General features: G+C 38.9%; 1 protein-coding gene across 1 annotated transcript in view; it reads right to left on the bottom strand.

Annotated features, from left to right (window-relative positions):
* SHANK2 (SH3 and multiple ankyrin repeat domains 2) overlaps positions 1 to 16,259 on the bottom strand; it is a 315,799-nt gene that overhangs the window by 262,819 nt on the left and 36,721 nt on the right. Inside the window, exon 9 of the mRNA XM_009637056.2 lies at positions 10,706 to 10,772. Within this exon, the coding sequence (XP_009635351.1) occupies positions 10,706 to 10,772 (67 nt within the window). The remainder of the gene's footprint in view (positions 1 to 10,705; positions 10,773 to 16,259) is intronic.

The raw sequence follows: 16,259 nt of genomic DNA, 5'->3' as shown, positions 1-16,259 counted from the left end.
TTTTTTTTTTTTTTTTTTTTTTTTTTACATCCAGCATTTATATCATGTTCTTTCATCTCTTTTTCCTGTGTTCTCACCATTGTAAATGGGAAAAACAGAAAACCATGGGATTCTGCACACATCTATTTCTCCATTTGTCCTGGCTCTATTTTTGACCTGGCTTCACTGTTTCACTGTTTGAGATCCCGCATAGTGTTTGGCACAATCTTAGAGAGCTCTTGAGGCTCAGGTTGAAAAATGATTTAAAGAAAATACATTAACTTTTCAGGAATCCTAGAATTCTCTGTGAGACACTTCAAACAATTTTTCTTCTCTCCTGTCCCTTGTTCGGCTGCCTCATATCTTACATCCGCATTGAAGGCCCCCTGCCTCATCATAGGAGGTGTGGGGCCTCTAATATCCTAATATTGGCATTGCCATCCAAACCCTCCTGTTTTGTTACACAGGGACATATAGATATATACACCATGATTGAAATGCACTGATCACATACTTCCACAGGGCGTACCCTCTTAAAAAAAAGCACAATTGTAGAAAGTCCAGGGATAGAGATTTTAGTGGACCCTGAGAAAAGTCAGCAGAAAGGCACTTAAGAAAATACTGATCAAATAGCAAGAGAAGTAAAATGCACAAAGTCCATGGTAGTGTCTTATATTCAATTTAGACCACCATTCAAGTTTCACATCTCCTCCTCGGAGTTTTTCCTCTCTAATAATTGAGATCAGCTCCTCGTCATTCAGAAAGGAGTGGCTTTAGAAGAGAAATGTGGGCACAGATGCAGTAGAGTCGAGAAGACTAAGCTATACTCAGGGTCCAGTTGCTACAGCCAGGCAAGCTGATACCAGAAACAAGATACAGCTGTTTAACGAAGGGGCAATCAGCTCTAGAACAATTAACAAATGGATCCAAAAACAACAGCTTGCAAGACTAGGATACAATTTTCCAAATCCTATTTACATTATTGCAGGTCTTTAACAAGACAAAATGTTTTTCTAATTATAATCCAGTTCATGCAGGAATTAATATAAATTCTGTAGTCTGCACTATGGAGAAGGTCAGACAGCATGACCACATAAACCTCTTCCAGTTTTATGACCTACAACCTATAAAATTGCATCGGAGATCACCAAACAAATTTCAGATCCCACATAAACTCAAAAGTACTACTGTCTTTTTACATCCCTTGTCCCCTGAAGACACCCTGGTGTGGGATCAGGCACCTTGTCTGGAAGACTGAACTGGAAAGCAGACTTCCAAGGGATGGGTCATCTGCTGACCATTTCCAGAGATTCCAAGGGGAGCTCCAGGGGTTAGAAGGATCCAGCCACCAGGCTGAACAACACTGTGAATTTCTCTCACAGGGAATAACCGCAAATCATTATTATAAGTTCCAGCCTGGCTGAAATACTAGTGCAAAACTGCAGCATTTGAGAGTTCTGGGGTACTTGCATTACTGTCTGCTCATAACATGACCCTTGATCTGCCTATTTAGCTCAATGGCATTATCCTTCCGTGTATTTCACCAGGATTTTTGAGGATAGTACAATCCACTCAATTACTGTTTATAAAGCAAGAAGCTAATCTTATTCATGTGATAACCTGTTTGATACACAAAACTACATTCCATTTTCGTCCCCAGTCAGAACAACTATCCCTGGTATACCCAAACAGGCTTTTTCCTATTGATTATGCTTTACAGCTTTATTTCTTTTTTTAATTCAGTGACTTGCACTAGTTCTGTACGTGACCTCTGATGTTACTCCCCCATACACTACCTCAGTGGTGTCAAGCCAGTGAAAGCTATTATGCCTTATGGCATGCATGTCCTTTAAGGACCTGGGAAAAGTAACTTGACCGTACTCCTTGATGAAACAGCACACTGATGATAGAAGCATGACCAAAAATAAGCACAGCTCCCAACCACTGGATATAATGGTCCCAGCCTAGAAGGAGCAGAGAAGGTGAGAAGCTTTTCTCCTTATGAGGAACTAGATGACTAGGAGCTAGCTAGAAGCCAGATATGGGGGAAGCAGGAGCCAGGTGCCCTGGAAACACTTCCAACCATTTCGTTCTGAGCATGAAGACTGGAGCAAGACCCAAACACCTACCAATTCCCCCCCTTCCTTTCCCCACTTCCTCTGCCACCCTTCCAAACTTCTCAAACATCTCTGGGACAAAGACGTGGATAAGCTAGCAAGCCCTGTGTGACCCGCACCCGCTGCTCAGACCACAGAGCTCTTGCCCAAGACCAAAACTATCTCAAGGGCACGGACAATGACCTAGGATTCCTCTGGTAGTTTATTTTCAGCTCAATTACAAGGTTGTTCTTGTTCAGTCTGTAAAATAAACTCTAACAGGAGTAGCTATGGCAATTGTTGCCTACCTGGCAGGTGGCAAGGACACACTACAGATTGGTTTATAAAACCAGGTCAAATCATTCTGAAGTCTACTGTACTTATATCAGCAGTGACGTATGCCACCAGTCCTCTCCTTACTTTCCTGCTCAAAATTCAGATTAAGCCTAAGAAATCACAGGCGATGACCATGCACTACATAATTCGTGCTACTCTGCACGCAGTTCCATGTTATATGCACAGAATACGCCAAACTTCAAAGGCCAACAAGAATAATCAACTTCTGAAAATAAAGTTTAAACCTTGAAATAGAAGTAGTTACTGCACAACTTTGTACTAATGTGCATACAGAAAAAAATTACTTGTGATCAAAGGGAAAAAGAAAACTACTGTAAGTTTTTCAAGCTCTGTCCTACATTTCGGTATGTAATTACATTAACAGATCACAATTCCCAGTTTTCCAATTTGTTTCCTACCACATAGCACGACTGAGCATATGATATTCTATTCCTTGCAACCCTTCAGAGAAAAACAGAGCAATAATACCAAGAAATTTATTTCATACCAATCAATAATTGTTTGGTTGTAACACAGCTTAAAATTCATTAACGTAAAGGGGTCTCTTCTACAGACATGAGAAATAATTTTTAATTTAGCAGCAGTATTTGAAAGAAACTGCAAAAGGGAACATAGGGTTATGAAAATCTACAAAAAATATGCATTTAAAATGTGGACAGTGAAGATCTCAGTGTCTTTGCCACCCTGATTACACTAATACCATCCTTTTTCCACGTTAAAATTCCCACTTTGCATATGAAACAGGTTAAAGTTATTCACATTCAAATGACAAACACACCGGGCTATAATACATGCTTGTGTCCCTTTTGCTTCTATTAAGTAATGTGCGATAAAAATAGAGCGAGTCATTGCATGCTGCTGCCAGTTTTGTAGATTTTTAAGTCTTTTGATTTACTGCCTTTTCTTGTTTCTGCTTTTATCTTTTTACATATGATTTCCCCTAACCTAAGAAGCATTCTGCAGGTGTTTGATTTATGAAAATCAAAATTACTAAATGGTTCCCCCAAACCCAAATAAATAAGAAAACAAACAGAATATTCACTGGGCCAGCTAGCATTTAATACAAACACTTGCAGCTGAAAAACCAAGATTGCTGACCTCAATCACTCTGATCTAATTAAACAAAATGGGTTAGAAAAGCAATTTTACCACAAACCAACTAATATCCTTGGGTTTTGTAAGACCTCTTCTGCTTATTCTACAATAAAATGCATGTTTCTTAAGATGTTTACAGTCACAATTCCAATAAAAATAAATACTTTTACTCATACTTGAAAAATGTTTTATTTAAAAGCAATTGCCCAGTGTGGAATATGTATATTTGAAAGGATAAGCCTACCATATCAGCAGATTTTCAATATAAAAAAAAAAAAATATCCATGTGAAAGCACAGACAAACCATCACATACACATATCTCTGCATAATTATAGAGGAATACAGGAACTCTGACTTGAAGCCTAGCAACAGTATCCAAGTATTAGTTAGTCTGCTAATCAACTACCAAAAACTCGCACACCAGCTCAATGTGTTTCATTTTTCTAAAGCAAAAAGCAAACAAAAATAAAACAAAAGAATCCTCCTGCTCCTAGCTTCAGAGCTGCCGAAGGACAAGATGTACGATATAAAACAAACCTTGTTCACTTGAAGAAGAACAACCCATGTCATTTAATCCATCTGAAAATTCATCTCATCACAAAGAACCAAGGCAAAAGAGAGATTTAAAAATAGGTTATCCAAGTCAAAGGATTATCAGCTTGCAACATGCTTAATATCTGCATATCTGTATCTAATGAAAGCTTCAATATTCTTACATATATGATTGGGTTTTGTACCTCCATCCTATAGAAGCCATAGTAAATTCTGTATAGCAAGCGCTTCCTAAATCTGCTGTGCTCATTTACTCACAGACAGCTGCAGGCTGGATGAAAACAATCAGGGATTAACTTTTCTATTCATCACATCTTTTAATCCATTACTTTCTCTTAGTTTGCAACAAATAAATGCATAAAGTTAAATAAATTATAAATGTGCTATAGCTAGTTTAAAAAAAAAGAAGTTTAAAAAGGGACATTATTATTTTTTTTTTAACGATGGGTGTATGTAATGCCTTCCTCAAAGCAGAAAAGAAGATGGAACAATAGTCACTGAGCTGCAAGAGACTTCTGGGTTCCAAAGACTTTCAAAATAAGTGATAATTAAAATAAGATGCTTTAATGTTGTTATTATTCCTCAAAAAAATAATTTGGGGGCATGATGAATTGAAATAATCTGAGAAGCCACACGAAGTATTTCATACTGCTTGTAAAACAAGTTTCTAAGTACCTTATGGTAATGAATTTTCTTGCTTTATGAAAAAATGTTAATTTGTTTCCAATAGGATTACTTTTTAAATGATATGGCAATTTTCCTTCACCTTTCAAACATCGGTCAAGAAAACAAAAGGGATTCCCTGATGTTTAGAACCTCATAAAAGAAATAAATACAACGAAATCTGGGTCTTGGTTTTAATCCTTTACTGATACCCTTTTCTCCTCTCCTCTGAATTCTTTATCTTTGATGTATGATTTATTCTTGCAAAGCTGCATCATTCCTGTCTGAAATAAGACTAACGTGAACTTTCGCTGTTAACGACAGCAAGGTGTCTCTTCTTGTACTAAGCCACGGGAATAATTTGCAAGGCTTTTTTTCTCAGTTTGTTTCTGAAAATGGCAGCACCAAGTCAAAAAAAAAAAAAAAAAAGGTTATCTGGGCTAAATACTTTTCATGCCACCATTTCAACAAACTGGTCACCCAGACACCTGATGTAGTAGCTGAGACGGAACGCTTAACTGGAAACTGAGGGTGGGAAAAGGAGCAGGGCAAGGAAGAAGCAACTTGTGGATAGAAGAATCATAGAATGGGTTGGGTTGGAAGGGACCTTTAGAGGCCATCTAGTCCAACCCCCCCCCTGCAGTGAGCAGGGATGCCTTCAACCAGAGCAGGTTGCTCAAAGCCCCGTCCAACCTGGCCTGAAGGGAAAGCACATGCGAGAGTACCCACGTAGTTCTGAACTTTCATAGGAAAAGGTCAAATTTTTTAATAGGATGGAACAACTAACAGATTTTTATGCTGGGGTCATGGCTAAGCAGAAGCAGGTTCTACAAAACTCTAGTTTGCTGGGAGACACGAGGGCTTACAGCCAAAAAGGCATATAACTGCTTTAAAGTGCAACCTTGCCTGAACATTCACACACTGTACATCAGAGTCATGAGAGCAGTCAGCAGGTTTGGATTCCAGGGCTCCCCCTTCCATGGATCACCCCCTCATTTCCTTGTGAGCTTCCTCTGTGAAATTATTGAAGAGACAGAGCGCTGCACCCATCCAGAATGAGGATGTGAGAAGAATTGGGCTTTCTCCCAACGGGGAAAAAACATGGAGGGGGGTAGTAGGACTTGAGTGGTACATGCTCTTCAAACAAAGTGCTGCTGCTCAGAGCTGTCTCAGGGTACATCTACCAGCTCTGACCCCTCCTGATGGTTTTGAAACCTGAAATGACCTTATCTATCTAGAAGCACTCAGCTTAGCCAACTGAATGGCCTCTATAGCACAATTTTACATAGCTGAGAAACCCTACTGGCAAAATCTCCTCCTCATTTTTTTTTCAGATGACTAGGCAGGGACTCCTCAGATTAATCGGGTTGCCAACAGCACCTACATCTTCTGTCTTGGATACAAACTTTAATCCATTTTGCTTCTATAAAAGGGACACGGACAGATTAGTCTCCCTGACAAAACATCTATGCTCATGCTGGCCCCAAGTAGATGCCATTGGTCTAGCAAAACCTGAGTGAGATACCCAGACACTACACCCCTTATACGAACATCCCTCTCTTACAGTCACATGTCACATCACTCCAGTAACATGGGTTATTATTTTTGCCTTTTTTGGCTCTAAAATAGATATTTTTATGTTTTGTCTTTTTACAGAGCAATGTGAAGTCTTATGGTTATTGCAAAAATGCTTATTTTATACATGCCCAGTTTTTCAGCATTTCAACACATTTGTCTAATATAAGCGCTTTATAATTAAATAAAAAGGAGGAAGAACAACCTCTGTGGGATTTGATCTGCAGTAGTTCTGCTGTAAATTAAAATTTTCCACTGCTAGAAGATACCCTGGTCATTTTCCACCTGAGCTGCTTCTCCATCATCTCCAACAGTAGGGATAGCCTTAGCATTACAATCCGGCACAGATCCAGGCCAAGGAAAAAAAAAAAAAAAAAAAAAAAAAAAAGAAAAGAAAAAAAAAGAAAAAAAAGATTCCTTTTAAGACATGCAGTTCTAAACTTCTAAACTGAAGAATCCCAGACTTCACATACGGCTTAAAATGGTATTCTACTCTAAATGCCAATGAAATATAATTGGCAGGCAAGGATGGAACCCGTAAGAGATATACCCAGCACTTAAGCATATATATTTATTTCTGTGGAGATCTTGTAGACTAGTGTACTGAGATGTGGTGGTTTTGCTGCAGGCACACTGCAGACTCATCCCTTTGCTCCACAGGCAGCGATCCCCCCCTCCGGCTGAAAGGTTGAGCTATGATCTCTGCCGCTGAACAAAGCGGCTCGTTCACCGCAACGCATGGCACAGGACCGTGAATCATAAGCGTTACATTACTGCCGTTAGATCCTTATAATTGCAGTTTTGGCAACGGTACTTGAAACAGCTTTGTGACTGCTGACAAACTGGAAGACACCCACATAATACCTTCTGCATTGAAAGTACAAGTGACTTCCTACCGCAATAGTTTGGGACAACAAAATCATCTAAGAATAATGTTAATTAGCACATGTCAAAACAGATGGACACGGATAGTGTAGTTCCTCACTATGTAAGATTAGAGATTTCAAGCAAATATTATTTTTCATATTTCAGATACCTCAGTTTGAAAAATGTAAAAACTTGTTTCTGTCACCAGATAAGAAACTGCTCTTGAAACTACTGTTAGGTCTAGCCTGCAATCACTACCACCAATTAAAATTTTCCCATCCTCAAGACAACCTACCCAGGAAAGCAGGTAGATTCTTTTGGAAAAAAATAGTATTACCACTTACATTACTCGGCTGTGTATTAGGCTTACATTTAAAAGTATCTGTAGCTAAAGCTACTGTGTGCGGAGATCACTCAAAGTTAAAAGATTAGGTCAGAAATCTTCCAAGAGCGATGTGGAGTTTTTTCCAATGAATCAAGAGCAATGTGGAGTTTTTCCCAATGCATCATCAACCCTTCCTTCCAATAAATGCTATTGCGAATGACCATGAATATCATTGACAAGCTTGCTATTAAATGATTGAACAGCTTATCATCTACCAGATTAAACCTCCATAGAAAGAGACCCACCTGAAGCTGCACATGTTCTAAGGAATTTCCCACAGCTGCAACTTATTAATTATTAAATGAGTCTAAAATTATTACAAAACAAAGTAATTACAACTATTAAATGAGCCTAAAATAATAACAACAAGGTTTCATGAACTGGGTCAATACCAAAATTCAACATCTAACCACAAACACACTTTCTGAGGGATGAAAGATGAAACATTTCTCAAGAGACTTCATAGCATGATCTCTCCTTCCTATCTTTATGAGAACAGTTCTCAAGCTCTTTGCTATTCCTTCCCACCCTGTTGTCTCTGGACTCGAAGAAGGTACATTACTCAAATGACACATGTTGGAATACATCCAAAACTACATGAATATAGTGGATAACCAGACAAGTAAGATGAAGAAAAGCCAACTCATTGAAGTTTAAATGCTGACATTATTCCGCACATTCATCATCACACCACCTCTCAGGTTTTTCTGCTCAGATATTGTTCTTTGATTTATTATTTTTTCTAAACTGGGAGACATTCCAGAAATAGACATTTTGATTACTTCAATTTTTTTTTTTTTAAATAACAACTCTTAAGGGACAAAGGAAACAAAGTAATTCTTATTCTTTAAGTCAAATTACTAATTTAAATAATGTGTGCAACCCACCACCATCTTGCAAAATGCAAGTGAATCACAGAAGCATCGATATTTCTGTTTTTCAGTGGAAAAGCAAAGGCATCATGAAAATTCTGAGAATCTTCCCTTAGAATATACTTCCTAAGTATTTTTCTAGAAATCACCAAATCCTACAGAAAGTTTTTACAGTCAGCAATATAAGTTCTGCCTAAAGCCTCAGCCACATGGCTATCACTTGTTTCCTGGACTGAGTCTCACCCATCTACTTCATAACAACGTTCCAATTTCTCCCCCATAATGACGTAACTTGGAATCTGCACTCCTCGAGGGAAAGGAAAAGTAGTGCAGAGCCAGTCAGTCCAAAAATTGATGACATTAACATCAATGTGGTTTCATGCAACCACTTTAGAGGCTACTGTTTGTAAGGGTTACTTTTACTTGACAGTTACTCATACTGTAAGTGTATGCACAATTAATACTAGCGAGTCATTCCTTTGCGCTCTTTGTTTCTCTTCTTGTACACAACTATTTTTAAGAGAACAAAATCCATTTAGAGCAACATACAATGTAATACCGTGCATTGCCTATGTGCAGTACTTGTTCTGCACTGACTTTACACACAAGCCAAAATACCAAGAACTAACGTGGCAGAAATAAAGGGAATATTTGAACCTAAACAACTATTTCCTTTCATTTCAACATCCTCACAAAGTTATAAAAACATTAGCCATATGTAAACAAGAAGATGCTCACCCTATTAGGAATAACGGGTTAATTTTTAGTGATTTTTTTACATCAGATTGTTTATAAATACAGAAGGATGAGGACTTCTTACATGGAAAGGAACTACCCCACTTTCTCACGTAAAAACCTTCCAAACTCCCTACAAACTTTTATGCGGAAGTCATGACTTTTATGCAAAACTTTTATGCAATGTGTCCTCAGTTTTCTCAATGCATACTGCAAAAAGTTGAAAGTAACACAGTGCTACGAGAATTCACATTATCGCACAGACTTTTTAACTATATCCCTGCTGATGATATGCAACAGGGAAGGGAAATGGAAAAGAGGTCTTAATCCAGAGCAATTCTTTCACAGTCCTAAGTTTCACATGAGCTGGCCTAGTTTTCCACATTGATTAATCATAGAATCATAGAATGTTTTGGGTTGGAAGGGACCCCTAGAGGTCATCTAGTCCAACCCCCCTGCAGGAGCAGGGACACCGCTAACTAGATCAGGTTGCTCAGAGCCCCATCCAACCTGGCCTTGACTGCTTCCAGGGATGGGGCCTCCACTACCTCTCTGGGCAACCTGTTCCAGTGTTTCACCACCCTCATTGTAAAGAATTTCTTCCTTATATCTAGTCTAAACCTACCCTGGTTTAGTTTAAAACCATTACCCCTTGTCTTGTCACTGCTGGCCCTACTAAAAAGATTGTCCCCATCTTTCCTATAGGCTCCCTTTAGGTACTGAAAGGCCACAATCAGGTCTCCCCGCAGCCTTCTCTACTATCAAGTCATAGATTTGCATCACTGACTTAAATCAGTGCAGGCAACTTTACAGACCCTCTTGCTTCAAAGGGAATGCCTTTTTTCATTCAACTTCAGGATGTTCCTGTGGAACTTTAATTAACTTGAATTAAAGCATTTTACTTCATTTTAATTAAACTGCATTAGAAATCACTTTTATCAAACTGGGTTTTATTTTAATGGCAAAACTCTCTATGTAAAAAAAAAAAAAAAAAAAAAAAAAGTCTTTAAAAAGCCTTAAGGTTTTCTGCTCTTAACGCCTGTCGCTAGCCTTCATCCAGTGCCACACACCAAACTCCGTGAGAGGAGATGGTTCTACGGAGATGGATAGACAGTTTCTGCCATGTATTCATTTAATTGCAGAGAAGCATCTTTACCTTCTTCTGACCAATTCTTCCTACTTCAGAACAGCTTTAGGCTGACACCAAAACAGCCCGCAAGAGCCAATTTGGCCAGGTATGTGGATGTGAATTTAATCTGTTACAAACCGGCTAATGCATACTAATAAAGCATCTACCACTCTTTTGCATTACTTATTAAATTTTCATTTTCAGAGCATATTTTGAAAACATTTCAGCTTTTTCCCCTTCCTCATCTTTTAAAGAAATTTTACTTTTAAAATCTCCCTGACACAATACCGCCATCAGCCCTTTAGTCATATCTCACACAGAATCAAATTTAACATTTTTGCAAAATCTTGGCTTAAACATGTATGAATTATTTTCAGCATCTGTAAATATTGTGCTTACCAATATCAGCTTCCCTGTGATTCTTGATATATTCAGCGAGCTCAAAATTTCCCGCTATTATAGCCACCTAAAGGATTGTAAAATAGTTACAATTAATATATTTCCATCGCTTATTGAGTAGGAAAACATGCATGTTACATTACTGACAAACATCATAGAAATATATTTTCATTCCACAAAATGGAGGAACTATTACTTCTCTTCTGCAACTACTACACACAATACATTTCTGAAACAATGTTGAGAAATGAGAACTCAAATCTATTTGTAAGCAGCACCACCAGCCCCCCAGTTCCCCATTTACTAGGAATGCCAGGATTATGGATGTCTCAGGAGACGGCTGGAAGAGTGGTGGCTTTTCATGTTGTGGCAGTCAAAACAAGCAGTGACCATGAAACACATCATCCCCAAAGCTCTGGGAGCTATGCTGATGTGTGGAGAACACTACAGGAGAGGGCTCAGAGAGAGACATTTAAGATATTATTTCCCTTTAATTGCTCTTGCCTCATTACTTACCTGAACGATAAAACCAGGGGCTACAATGCCATGTTCATGGGGTAACCAGGGAAGAAGTACCAAGAACTACAAGTATTCGGGTAACACTAAGACACCAAGAAAGACTAAAAAAAGAGGAACTGGAAAATCCTATGCACATGTATAGAATTTAAAGTGATTTAATAAATATAGTTCAAAAATAAAAATTTTATTTTTCATTTATTTCCTGGTTGTCGAATGCAAATGTATAACTATTCCACATTCTCATCTAAATACACTTAAAGAGAGAAACATCTCCACTAGATATGAGGAAAGTGATTTGGTTATGCCATTGCTGTCTCCTCCCTTTTTCTTCTTCTATTTTTGCCCTGAATATTCACCAATTGCCTTTTCTGGCTCCATTTTGCAGCTTTCTGTTATGACTGATACTGTTCCCTAATGGCACTGTCGCTTTCCTGATGTAGGTAAAAGTGATAAGCTGGGCTCACCTTTCTCATAGAAGCTTCTGCATATACAGGATGCAGGCCAAAAAAATAAAAAAAAATTAAAAAAAAATCTTATTTAAGGACTCCCCTGGATACAGGGCTACTGGATACAGGGCTACTGTCAGTCACGAGAAATTATTGAAAACTCAGAGAAATTTCCGAGCTGATGACCAAGAAAGATTATCTGCTGGTTTTTCTACCACTCCACAAATCTCAGGGATGAAGAATAATGCAAAGACTAAAGTGCTGAAATGGTCTTAGGGAGGTGTATTTAGTGCAGTTAAGGTGAGTAACATCTTTTCATGTGACAAGCGTAACACCCGATTTCTGCACTCGCCACAGGAAATCGAATGGACAATTTTATTTATTAGCAACCAAAACAAACTAATATGGAAATCCTCAGAAAATAACACTTTACACGCAAGCAAGAAACTACAGACAAAAAATCTTGACTATTATGTACTTAAGAGTTTCCAAATCTGCTTTCAGCGGTAGACTCAGAGCAGGCTTAAATCATGAGTCATGGCCACTACATCCATTTCACCTAAAAATAAAAGTTACAGATATTTTCTGCACTTCTCGTTCGGCATCAATTATTTACACGATGCCTCCCTTCTGCCATTAGTGCATCTCACGTAGGGCTCGGAGTGGACTTACCATATATCCTACCCCAACGCTGGAAGAAGGCTCACCAAAATGGAGTATTAGGAAGACTAATGCACAGGAATGCTACAGGAATGGGTGCACCACCTTAGAAAAAAAGAACTCACTGCAACACTCCTAAATAAACCTAGATGGGATTGCTGAAGGTCAGATTATCATGCTTTTTCTCCCCTCTACAGTCATCCTGGTGACTTCATTTTAAGGCCTTTCTTTAGACCTGAGTCTCCCGTTGTATTAGCCCTTATGCTTCAGGCCATTCCTCATGAATCCCTTTCTGTACACAGCTCGGGAAATCCTTGTGGAAGGACTCAGAGTTAAACAAATGGTTTCAAACCCAGAGAAGTAATCTCCAATTTATCTTTTGGTCCTAAACAAGTAATAGTTGGTCTAAAGAGAGACAGACTGATTTAGCATAGGCTGTGAAGTCTATTGGATAGTAAAGTACAAGCAAGACTTTAAAGAAATTACTGTATTTTGAGTATAATATGGTATCAGAATAACTTTTTCAGAGTACCAAGCAAAGTTTAAAACAAACAACTGAATATACCATTTCTCATGTTTATGCCTTGAATCCAGGTTTTCACACACACCCCTTTTATTTTTAATGCTTTTCAGGTTCCATCCTTTTTTCTTGGCAAATTCTTTCTTGTTTCATTAAAAAATTCTATCCAACATAAAGGCTAAATACAGTAATTATGTTTTCTTTTCATTTCAAGTGTATCTATTTCATGGCAGAAATTCTATTCCACATTTGTATAGCACCCAGCAGTTATACTCAATACACATATACTTGTGTTTTAAAATAATCCTCAGTAGGCAGCCATGAGCATGGCATGTGCAGTATAATAATTCCTGTCCTTTAAATAATTAACCCGCATACAATATCACCAGACTTACTACTGATAATCATGTAATTATTTTCTCATTACAATAATTAACAGAACGAAATGCTTTGCTTTGAGCACTTCTCAGTTGCGTTACGTCAAAACGTTGATGGATTCTTGGGAGCAAAATGCATTACTATGAGTCAATAATACTGGTTCAACTCAATCCCACTCCTGCTTTTAGACCACCGTTGAAAAAATAAAGCGTGTTTCTTCTCAGGTATGTCATAAGACTTCTGCATGCCATAATATCTGCAAAGACCAGGGAAGGCAGAGGTAGACTGGTGCATTGGCACCCCATCACCAACGGAGGCAATTATCCATCTGAAAATTACTATTTGAACCATTAGTAAGACAACCTTTATTCCAGGAACTACTCCTGAAATACGCTGCTTCTCAGCATGGATAAAGTGTCAGAATCTGGCCCCCAGCTTCCCCTGTCCAGCTTCTGAGGTGTAACTCATGATTCTCCCTAGCAAACGGCATTGTGAAAGTATCAGCGGAGCTATACAAATATTCTCTAACTTCACATTCTGCAGCCTGGTTTGGTTCAGGTTCATAAAAGCGACATTTGTGTGTAGATCAGGGATCTTCTCTATGTTATAAGCCAGCAATAATACCGCTCTTCAACATTACCCCTAATTAGCATGTAAAATTGAGACAGGGAATTCACCAGTGACAGGCAGCTTGCTAGACAGCAGCCATGTTACTCAAACGAAAGAGTTTTTGAAACAGAGTAGATTTTAAAACTCAAGTATAAACATGCTGTTCAAGTGATAAACACATTTTATTACTTGAAAAAAGATACTGCCAGATAGCAGAGAGAGCGAGCCTGACAGAGAATTGTTTCTCTACTTGCTTCTGAATCAAGCACTAGATTCACCAAGCTCAAGGTAGCATCTCTCTCCATTTAATTTACTTCATTAAAAGCAGCACGTAAAATTCTAACAGCAAAAATTAAGGAAAAATATGTTAAGATCTAAAGAATGCAAGAAACGGTAAAAAAGTACAAATATTTCTTGGCATAACATCAATGTACTTCACTTGAATTTGATGGGTAAGGAGTGTGGGAGAAAGTGGAATCAGAGAAAAATCTGAAAGACACAAAATTATCCTCATTCAATTCTTACAGTTGCAAACTACAAAGCACAGCAACCACAGCCTCTTCTCCATCAAAATTTATCTTGAACCAAAGTTAGAGCATGTTCAAATAAAATTGTACACATGACTGCATCACGGTAAGTGAATGGCTTTCACAAGATCCAGGGCTTGAACCATATTAAGGTGGTGTAAAGGCTCCCCTCAATTAAAATGAAAACTAAATCAGAACCTGACTGAAGTTCTATAATTGTACTAAATTTCTTTTTCCTTTAGGAAAAAAAAAAAATACTCAGGTAGTATCTCTGCAGAAAATCCTCTTTGTAATTTACGTGTTTTTAAATGGCCACAATTTGCTTTTCAGGATGATCTGTAGTCAAGTGCTAGATTCCTAATTGAGAGGTGATGGCAGGCAAGGTTTTGTCGGGCTTTTGTTTGGGACCACAGGACATCTCTTTCTGACAGTGAAAAAGCAGCACAGCCAGCAAAACTACAGCGCAAGTTTTTTTCCAATTCCAGTAGGAACTGGATTCCAGTCATCAAAATGCATGTTTACAGACATGAAATATTACCATCAAAGGCTGGAGGCAGCACTTTACAACTAGAGGCTATCTACAGCCCTCGTTATGCTGAAGTTTCAAAAATTGCAGCTTTTTAAAAACTGCCTATAGAGCAGTCTTACTATAATTCAGGTCCTTTCATTTCATCCTTTTGCCACAGACAAGACATTTATCTTGCATCAAAAATCTCCACGCCCTTAGTCATATTCTGTAAACCTGATGAAACCTGTTTATGCATCATCTTAAAAAGAAGAAAAAAATCACTGATCTACAATTTCCCCTAAAACCTGCAATTTTTTGTCCTATTTTTGAAGGGCGTATTTAAGTTTGTATCAGCTCCAGAATCAGAAAGGCTGCACCTGCAGCGTCACGGCACGGTGTCAATCCAAGTCCAGCTGAACAGCACAACTACATAGTTCAAGTACAGTGTTTTCAGACCCAAACCAGGATCTTTATCTGCTGCACTGACATTTGGTTGGGATCTCCGACATATTTTCTACTGTACAATACAGAGAACAGAAACTCTCTTGGGTTTTCTTAATCATCATTAGAGGCAATTTTAACATGAATGATAGTAACTAAAGTGAATCATTTATCAGCTCCCTCCCCTCCAAGTTTAACTGACCCCACTGAGGGTGTTACTGCAGACACCTAATTATAGTCAAATTGCATTTCATAACATATGTGACTGACCTGAATAAGTACATACGCTTACAACAGGGAAGAGAGCAGGAAGTAAGGCTAAGCAGGAAGTGAGGCTAAGCAGGAAGACGTATCTTAATAGGAGGTGATTTGTGCAACATCAAAAGAAAGTAAGGCAAACCCATGCAGCTAGGCTGGTGGTATCACTGCCCATTTCCATGATACTCTGTCTTCATAATGTCATCGTAACAAAAAGTTAATGGAGTCACTGGAACAGGTCACAGCTGAGGGCCCCTCGGAGGGCTGCGAAGCACCCAGCTGTGGGGGGGTTAACACCTCTGGGCACGGCAGCCGAGTGGAGATGAGAGCTGGTGGTCACTGTCGGGGTCCCCAACGCAGAGCGTGACCAGAAGCTGTGTGTTTATAGGGGTATCTGCTCTGCCTCGGTGGAAGCAAAGCTCGTTACAGCCACCCCATCGCCTCACTTACTGTCCCACAGACAGATGTTTCCTTTCAAACGGTGCAACTGGTTACAGCGGCTCACTGTTCACCACGCCAGGCAGTGCCAGATGCTCTGCCACCGATTCAGTGAAGAAGAGGAGGAGTCTAATTGACACTTGGTGAGTTGCTATGGATGGTAACTAAGTGACAGCTCAGTGAAGTAGAAACTTGAATGAATGAAGCAGCTGTGATGCAGCCAGGGGGGAGCAGGCAGGAGATGGGGGCA

Source organism: Egretta garzetta, unplaced genomic scaffold (genome assembly GCF_000687185.1).
Source record: "Egretta garzetta isolate BGI_Z169 unplaced genomic scaffold, ASM68718v1 scaffold454, whole genome shotgun sequence".
NCBI lineage: Eukaryota > Metazoa > Chordata > Aves > Pelecaniformes > Ardeidae > Egretta > Egretta garzetta.
This window is presented reverse-complemented; position numbering and strand designations above follow the sequence as displayed.